Raw genomic sequence first — 9,898 nt, forward strand, 5'->3', positions numbered from 1 at the left:
ATCGGAATAATTTTGACAGAATGGAACTGATTTGCTGCTTTCCTACACAGAGTTTATTTACACTAGTAGATCATGTGGACTGGTAATGTTCCACTACATGTTAGGGTGGGATTGCCTGACAGTCAGCAAAAGGAGGCAATAGCTTCCTAATCTGCATCAGCTGTAGCTGAAAAACACTGCTTTTAAAAAATACTACCCTCAAATTGTCTGCCTGTTCTGCTTCTATCAGTATGTTAATATACGCTGTTAATATCCATCAGTATGTCAATGATATGCTTCTCTCATTACACATGATCCAGCTAGTACACCTTTCTTAGCTGGAAGTGTCTGCACATCAGCTGCGAAACAATAAGTAAACAACCAACCAGGTGAGCAATACTTCTTCCCAACACAAAATGAAATGGCTTCAGTGACCCCATTGTATTTTTTCTTGCACAGTACACTGTTACTGCATCTCACACAAAGCTGATCACTTCTAGCAGTAGGACAATATAGAGTGCTTTAACTATCTGCCTAACTACATATGAGAAGTATTAATGACAATTTCATACTTCTTTGTTTTATTACCTTAAACTGAACTGTAAATACATAAATTATTTCAGAAAAGCCATTAATATAGATGCTCGGGCAGATACCTAGACATCTAAGGCGTGAAGTCAAGCACAACGATTCATTAATGTTGTCCATACTTTCCCACAACTGTATGCACTTTCCACTAGAAAAGTTCAAAGCATCTTCTCTGAGTTATATTAACTGCAGCAAAATAGCCTGTCATTTGCCAGTGCTCTGCAGTGTTCTGAATATATATGTGCACATCTGTAGTCATACAAATATGCTTTTGAACATCTGATTAAAGAAAAATGCAGCAAAACCATTTGAAATGGAGCAGGAAGAAGGAAAGCTTACATTTAAGATTCTATGATTTCCAGATGGATTGCACATCAGGTGCTCTACGAATTCAATAATAAATATACTCTAGAAAACATATGTGAAGCAGCACTACTGAAAGATCACATACAAGAAAGCTGGAGTATCTGGAAGTAAACAGAAAGATGTCCCCTAAGGAACAGACAAGCAGAAACAATAATTTTCTATATGACAGCATAAGCTGCATGGGGTCCTGATGTTTTACACTGAAACAGAGAGACTAGGCAGGTAAATGCTTTTACCTGTCTAAATCAAATATGACATTTGTCTATTTTATCTCATGTCTTACAAAATGTAGCAGTATATCCAACTGTACAGGACACACTAGGTTATGCACCACAGTGATTTAAGTCATTGCTGGATAACTTCTTGCCTTTTGCAAAATCTGTTGCAATGCAGATACTGCAAAGCAGCACACTGCTTTCTCTAATCCCAATCTACTGCACATTTTAATTGGTTCAATGAAAATATCAGCATGAATAGATTCTGGAGTCATTCATTTACTCTCCCAATTCCTGGGACTCACTGAAATAACTATTAATTGTGCTTTTAAATTAATATATTAAGATACTCCATGTCACGTTCCTTTCCATTTCTCCTGCTCACAACTTTTTAAATGAGCAAAAGAATTCTATTATTTCCATTGACATAAGTTGGCTTAAGAACTTGACTTGATAACCAAATATTAGTGTCCTAAATAAAAATTTAACTATGAACATTAAGAAAAAAAAATTCCCTTTAATGGTTCTTGAAAGAGTTACAGATTTTCAGATTAATTTTCAGGGATTTTTTTTTTAATCTAAACATATTCGGCAGGAGGGGGGGCTTATACATTTTGTAATTTGGTTCTCATAGTTTTGCATAAAAGGTTATACCTCCAAGAGAAGGAGGCACACAGTTGCTGTACTGATATTTGCAGACATATGAGAGGCAGCATTTTCAGGGCTGTGGTTAAATGTACTAGAAGGTCTTACCGATGGCACTAGAGGTAAAAAACCCCAGAAGTACACGGAGGGAAGCACACGCATACAGCATGATAGAGAACAGATTTTCCTTGGAAATGCAGCTTTTTGAGTGCCATAACCTCAGCACCTTATGAACGACATAATTAATCCATACAAAACAACACAGCACATGAAAGGCAAGGCTTGTAGGAGAAGGCAGTAACTTTCATTAAGCTAGCAGATAGCTTCGTTGAAAAACAACGCAAAGCGGCACATTTTCAAACATAAAAGCTGTTTTTAAAAATGGAAGACTCAAGCTTCAAGCACAGACTGAGACATATATTTTGCTTCACTTAAGCCCTTTGGATAAAAGGTCTGCTGTTACAGCTAAGCTGATCTAACGGCTTCTTGGTGCTGGTAGGAGAGGCTCTGCTCCTTTCATGTTCCGTATTTGTCCCTACTTCTTGCCCTGGCACTTATCTTAGTGAGCTGGTTCAAGGACCTAAAGAAGCAGAAAATGGATTTTTCTTTCCTCTAGAGTTATTCTTATGTCAGTTTAGCTTCTTGAACTGGATTACTGGGACCTCAGAGGAGCATGAGTGCTGGCACAGGGAGGAGGAAGAAACATGCAAGGGAAAAGACCGCACATTGCAGTGGCTGCCGGCCATCAGATCGGCTTAGCTGCAGTGGTAACCCACTGTTAGAGCAGAGTTTATCAACGCGGTTACTAAAACACTGGATGGTGTAATTATTGATTTACTAAAAAATACAATTTAAAAGAAAGAGGGTAAAATGGTGACAATAAGTACAAGTTGTGTCTCCAGATCACATCTCATCATCCAAACAACTATTTCAGTGGATCTATTCCACTGTGGATCCACAAGGGGGGAAACCAAACTTCTTGCACGTTTTAGAAACAAAAGAAAACTCTTCATCTCTTTAATGAGGCAGATTCAGTAACTTTTCTTAGTGTGACATCTAGTGTCAGACACTAAGCATGGTTCAGGCAGTGACTGCTACTAATCCAAACGCATTACAGATTCTGTTGTGTAAAGGAGTATCACACCTGACTTGTGGCAGGGACCTTGATCTGAATAATGTCAAAATCAGTTCAAAGACAACAGACATACTCTTTAGAATACAAAATGATTGCCAAAACAATCACTGGCTATATGTGCACAGTTAGTTAAAGATAGATAAAATACAAATTATATGGAAACAACCTTATTATTAGAAACCAAAATCAGCTATGGTAAATGAATTATAGCCATGCAATAAAAATGCTAATCTGTTTCAGAGCTCTAAATCAGGGTTTGAAGGATAATGAAACTGAGGTCCTTGGAACAACCATTTCAGCTCAGACTTAAAGAGAGAGGAATACAAGAAATAAATTTTTTACAGCCATAACAATCATTCACTGGAACAACCTCTCCAGGGACCTGGTAGAGTCCCCATTGCTGGAGGTTTTCAAGATGTAACTGGACAAGGTACTAAATAATCTCACCTAGGTGCCCTTTCCCACAAAAGCCTGGACTAGATGATCTTTCGAAGTCCCTTCCAACCTGCGCTGTCCTATGATACTGTTCGTTAAAAGCTGAATGTATCTGGTAAGGCCTTTAAGATGTTATCTAGTCCACCTCAAACTGTTTCTGCTGTTTTTATAGAGTACAATTTTGAAGAAAAATATAAGGAATAGTAAATATTTGACATATTTAACCAGACAAGCAGCTGTGTTGTACAAAGGTAACTACAGAGCAACAGAAAAATCACATACCAAAGGTGTTGCTGGTAAGTCTAATTCCCAGAAAGCAGCTTTACTTATACTATTAGCTACACTGAAGGAATAAGCAACATTAAAATGGACTGGATCATGGCAAACCTATTTACTGATGTAGAATAGGAGATGAAGTGTTGGTTGAACTGCTCAGATATTAAATGGAGTAACTTGAAGTGGAGTAATACATATTTAACAAAAAGAAGAAAGCTTATAGACATTCCCAATAACTTCAAATTTTTTCTCTCTCTGCCTCTCGCTAGGAATTATCATACTGAAGCAGATATATGATATATGCAGTCCCACATCCTGTCTATGACAGTGACAGACAGTAAATATTTCACAGGATCAAGCTTGAATATCCATAAAAAACAATTAGAAAATAAGCCCTCTATATTGGGAATATAAACTATTACCTGCTGCATTGATTTCCTGGAACACATCTAAGATTATCTATGTGGTCTTCCAAGTTACCTTGGGTTCAGTGAACTATATTATAACATTTGATTTAGTATCCCAAGTTATAATGTCACAGAAAATAAATTTAAATGTTGTCCTAAAGATTTAGGATCCAATATCAGACTCAGGATACCATATAAGGAAAAAAAATAACACAGGGGAAATATGTGACAATGGGATGGAAGAATGTACATTTGATTTCTGCTTAATTCAAAGTCTATTTTATTTAATAAACTAATATAAAAAAATTATTAGACAGTAATATGGGAAATCAACCCTACCCCGAGCCCAAGGTCAGGAAGTCCAAGTTGATTCCAGGAAATGGGGAGAGAAAACAGAAGTGCTTTACATACATCTGCTTTTGGGCTCTTTCCCAGTTGCTCTTGATCACTGCCAGAAACTAGATAGCAGATGGGCCTTCAGTGTGACATAGTGCAACCATTCTCATGTGACATTAAAATAATTTTAAAACCTTCTTTTTCTGCATGCAGATACTCCTTTGCGTAGGCAACTTGACCTGTTCCAACTCTGATAATTTTTACATGAGAGTAATTCTAAAAGTATATATACATGGTGATGGTATGTCTATTCAAAATAGACAATATCACACAACCTTACCAAGTCAAGCTGCCTAGCCGACAAACTTGTTTGCATAGTTACACTCTGTGAAGACAGTCATGATGCTGATATAGTCAGATGGTGTTAAGAAGCCAATACCAATTAAGCATGAATTTTACTGTATATGAACCAAGATGTTATATGGCCTATATAAAAATGACATAATGTCATTAAAAAGTCCACGGAAATCCACAGAGATACAATGCTTGAAGCAGGTTTTATAAACAAAAGCAACAGGTATGTCTTACTTACTAAGGAGGGATGCAAACATGTTCTTGTTTGTCTCCCAAACTTTTTCCAACAGCATTCGCCATTTTCAGGCAAGCTCATGTCAGTTGGGCAAGAAAATATCTATGACCATCCTGCCCCACAGAAAATGTATACACTTTGTTATGCTGAACTGATTACTGTGTGAGCCCAAGACTGCTAAGCAACAGAAGACTGTGAGTGAGATTGCCACGGCAAGCCTGCAAGAACAGTAACTGTTTTGTAACAAATAATCTCGTTACTCAGAAACAACATCAGAATGTACATTTGATAGAATACTAGTTATTGCAAAAGCTAAACAGAATATAAATATGACTATCGCAAAGTCAAAATCTGGATGATGTGAAAGAGCTCTGTTCAAGGAACCCACCGCTGCAACTATAAAAATGAACTGAAGACTTCATCAGCATCACAATTCCAACAGTATTCCAACTGATAAACAGTAAAATTACTTTTATGCACATAAATTTTCTTCTTTAGTTATTTATGCTAAGCCAAATTCTTTTTAGAATGCTGCTGTTATGAGGGTCTGAGAATGTAAGAGAGGCAAGGCTTGTGGAAGTCTGTGAAAGCAGTACCCTTTATTAGATGTACTAACAGTTTTGGGAAAAAAATGGGCAAAATTTTTGACACAGAGGGCATTCCTCAAGTCTGAAAGAAAAGCACTAAACTTTAAGGTTAAATACAAGTTGAGAACACTTACACAGTTCCACAGATAGTTAAGCTGCCTTTGTCCCCATTGGCATGTTTTGTGTGTTCCCATCATTTCCCATTCAGTAGCATTCGGGTGATCAAACGGTGAGCCAGATTAGAGAATTTACCAACCGATCCAACTGAAGATCCAGCTCTTACTTCATTTCATAGAATCACAGAATGACAGAATCATAGAATGGTCTGGGTTGGAAGGGACCTTAAAGATAATCTAGTTCCAACCCCCCTGCCAATGGCAGGGACATTTGTATTTTCCAAAGTCAGTCCCACAAACCAGCTCCCCACATCACTACATGAAGGCTACTGCTAGCATAAGAGAAGGAAGAAATGCATTGCTGGGGCAGGGCAGGCCTGCTCCTTTCAGCCCCAACCTTCACTTATGACAGTTTAAAGACATCTTAGAAACCCATTCTGAATTTAATTAGATATGTTAATTGGTTGGACTATCTGAAAGAAAAAGTAGTTATGAACCCCTGAGTGTGGGTGTTACTGAAGAAGAGAGGATAAGGCAAGTTCCCTCCTTCTCTGAGAAATAGACAGAAATAATTTATTGCCCATGGAACAGAGAAGGATAAGGAGGAAAATTATTCAGCCTAATATGGGATCATAAAACTAGTACTTCCATTGATTCTGTTATTTTTAGTAACTAGCATTTAATTTTAATTCCTAGATTAATCTTTTGAAGGTGTTTTGTGGATTCGTTATGAGAACCCATTAGTTAACAGCTTAGTAGCTGTTTCGTGAGACGTGATTTCCCACTAGAAACTAGGTATTTGCACACATCTCTTTTTTTCTGTGAGAGTTTTCAATGTGTAATGATTATGTTTACCTAAAGTCTTCAAAAGGACACATCGTACTGACATACTATCAGAAATGAGAGTATAAGGAGAGGGAGTATAAGGTCCATGTTTCAATATGTTGTTCTACTCTCTGAAGTCTGGTGTGATAGCTTAACAGTTTCACTGAGTGTCAATGAAAGCTGGAATGATTTACGAGAAGTGAGTTCATATTGTACAGATAGAAGTCATAGTGTATAAACCACAAACATGCATGTTCATGAATCTGTGTTGGAGTGTTCTGACTTCAAAAACCATAAGACTTTGGCTGATAGTAATTGTATCAGATTATGTATCCTTTCTGCGAAGAAGCCACAAGAAGGTAACTGAATAACTCTACAACAAGCCTAGTACCTGGTCCATAATCTGACCTGAAGAAATATTTATGTGCTTTAACAGTTTAGGAAAGTCCTTCCTACTTAAAAAAAAAAAAAAAAGAAAAAAAAAAAAAAAAGATTGCCAAGCACATCAGGACAAAACTGCCTACGAACCTTTAGGAGACAACATTAATGTATCTAATGACACATTACAATTACGATGTATTTCCACGTACTTTACTGATTGAACACTTACCCACTGTGGCAGAAGCTGATGACAGGAGAGACTTTCCCCAGATACCCCAAGCTCCCCATCGACTTGCTTTAGATGAGGAGTCTGTGGCCTACAAGAAAAAGAAAATATTACTCCACTGTCTAAAATTCACATTTTCTAACAGCAGAAGGAAACACAAAGAACCTGTCAAGTAACAAAGTCTGTCATTTAACAAATTATAACCAGCAAAAATATTTGTGCCATTGCTTACAAGGGTATACAATCTGAAAATAGGCACTTTGTAATATCATACGTGGCTTCCCTAATCATGGTGATGCCTTCTGAGGAATGATTCTCAAGAGACAGAACATACAGAGAAATAGACCAGAATGATGACTGACAAAAACTTTGCCACCAGCTCCTCTGCCAGATGCTTAAGCTTTTGTACAAAGCAGTCCTCGCGTGAAAGCTGTCATTCTTACGGCACTGCAGGGTTGTTACTGTTCTCACCTCACCCCTTCTTCCCCCAGGAGAAAACCAATGTCATCAACCTCACTCTGATGTCTGTGAAACTGATCATTTGGCTGTTTCAATGCAAAGTCAGATCAGCTAATTCCAACAGCCTTCTGTAGTGGGTTAAACTAACCCTGCAGGCTGTGACTGAAAGGCCCCATAACGGGTTCTGTAGGCTCTACAGCAGAGTGTAACTTCTAGCTGAAGATTTAAAACATCTGGCTGGGAAGGTACTAATGCTGGTGCACTCATCTGTGCAGTGAACACATGACTACAACTTCAATGTGAAACAAAAGTGTCCATATGGAGGATGAGTTAAGAGTTTGGTGTCACACTAAAGCTTATTTCACATACAGCATCCCTCGGTAGACATGTCCTTCTCTAGCTCTATTACAATGACTGATTTATATTACCTTTATGTTCACAGTTTGGCCACTAAGGACAGATTTTTAAAGGTCTTTTCATTCCCAAAAGTACAACAGATTCTTAATGGGATCCTAAATGCTTAGGGCCAGTGCTAGATTGGGTATTATGTGGAGTTCAAGCTTCTGCCCACAAGAAAGCAGAATGGGAATCTTAGTTCATATCACCTATTCCTGAAAACACCTGAAACTCCAGAGTTGTCTTTACAGATGTCCTAATATTTCTTCAGGCATCCAATCCTGTAAAGCCATACACGTTTATCAGAGCTATCATTACGGAGAAGCAGGAACCCGCTTCCTTCCTGAGTTCAACCAGCAGCCAGAGTTAAGAGGCTTCTTTGCCCGAGTCTCTTCAGAGGTGTAACCCAGTAGATGTCCACAGGGAACTCCTGAGCTCAATGAAAACACAGCCAGAGGAGGTGCTGCCTGCCTTTTACATTAATGTGTGGTAACAAGTGATTATCAGTATCCCATATTCAAATCATATTAAGAAATTGTTGTCTCAAGAAAGTCTCCAGTAACATATCATCCCTACACAATCAAGACCAAAAGCTGAAGTATTCCAAGACAGCTCTGCATTTTGCAGTGCACAGATCCCTTGTCACCTCTTTGAGGCAGGTCCCTCTCACTCGTGGAGAGAGTAAAAGAATGTGTTTTAACCTCTTCTAATTTGTGGATGTCTGAAAATTTTTCAGTGGAGATGAGAACTTCTTTAGCTCTGTCACATATATTGGATTTGGATGCTGTGTAATCCATAAAAAAGTATTGTTTGTCTTAGTTTTATTTTATTAACCTCTTGCAATTACTCATAGGACTCCCAGAGGTCTGTGGAACAGAAATCAAAAACCACTGGCCTAGAACAAATCAAAAACTACTTTCTGTTTCACTGAGCCTTGTGAAACACATACTGTTTTCGTAAAGTCAGTGACTTGAAAATTAGCAAGTATAAGATTCAGTGCTGCATATGCAGCTTAAATTCTGTCCTCTTCTAGGTTTATTCTGTGAACTGAATGACACAGATTTGTACAGCAATCCAGATAACAAAATCACAAGAGTATTATATCTATACAAAATGGACTAGATTCTTAGTAATATTTAGGGTCTGGTATGGTTTTATTGCATTCAGGCTAGAAAGATCAAATTAATATCATACTGGCAAAGAGAAATTAAACCGTTCCTAATTTCCAAAAGCTTGGTGTTGCAATTTAACTTATTTTATTCCCATGCAGGTTCTCTGTATGTAAGTCCCTAGGCTTTTATGAAAAACAGCATGTAGATTGTACAAAATTCTGTCCTTACAAAGCAGGGAAGGGAAGGTTTTCATGGAAGAGCAAGTATTACTTACCGGACTGCTTTGTTCATGCAGTATTTCTTCAGATTCAGGTTCTACATCAAGGCTTACCGTCTCATTGCACTCAGTGGGTATGTCTTCAGTTGCCTCTCCACTGGAAGGCAGACTTTCAGTTATTTTTTCAGTCAAGGGGTTTTCATTAATAAATATATCTCTTTCTTGTGCATTCCTGGCACTCTGAGTGGCCTGTCCATGTTCATCTTGTGAAGTTTCATGCAAGATTTCAGCTTCCACAAGGTGTGGTACTGACTCGTGAGGCAATACCTCATTGCTGGGCACTAGTTCAGGTTTTTCTTCAGATGGGATGCCATCGCATACGTCTTCAGACATTTTCAATTCTGAATATAGAAAATAAATTAAGTCTTTTAGGTTCCATAAACATTTGAATATGCAGCATTTACCATACGCTATTGTAGAAAACCAACACAGCATTGATGTAAGTCCTCCTGAAGCATGGAGCCCTGTGGCACATGCATCATGCCGGCACTGATATCACAATGATACTCTGAATACTCTATTCGCCTTGCAGGATCTCATTCAGGTAC

General features: G+C 38.0%; 1 protein-coding gene across 1 annotated transcript in view; it reads right to left on the reverse strand.

Moving 5' to 3' along the window:
* Nucleotides 1–9,683, reverse strand: part of FAM114A1 (family with sequence similarity 114, member A1) — a 30,898-nt gene extending 21,215 nt beyond the window's left edge. The window contains exons 1-2 of the mRNA XM_010076224.1: nt 9,348–9,683; nt 7,110–7,197 (exon numbers count right to left, since the gene is read on the reverse strand). Coding sequence (XP_010074526.1) covers nt 7,110–7,197; nt 9,348–9,683 — 424 coding nt within the window. The remainder of the gene's footprint in view (nt 1–7,109; nt 7,198–9,347) is intronic.
* Between the last annotated feature and the right edge of the window lie 215 nt (nt 9,684–9,898).

The sequence above is a fragment of the Pterocles gutturalis genome, unplaced genomic scaffold (genome assembly GCF_000699245.1).
Source record: "Pterocles gutturalis isolate BGI_N339 unplaced genomic scaffold, ASM69924v1 scaffold18588, whole genome shotgun sequence".
Taxonomy (NCBI): Eukaryota; Metazoa; Chordata; class Aves; order Pterocliformes; family Pteroclidae; genus Pterocles; species Pterocles gutturalis.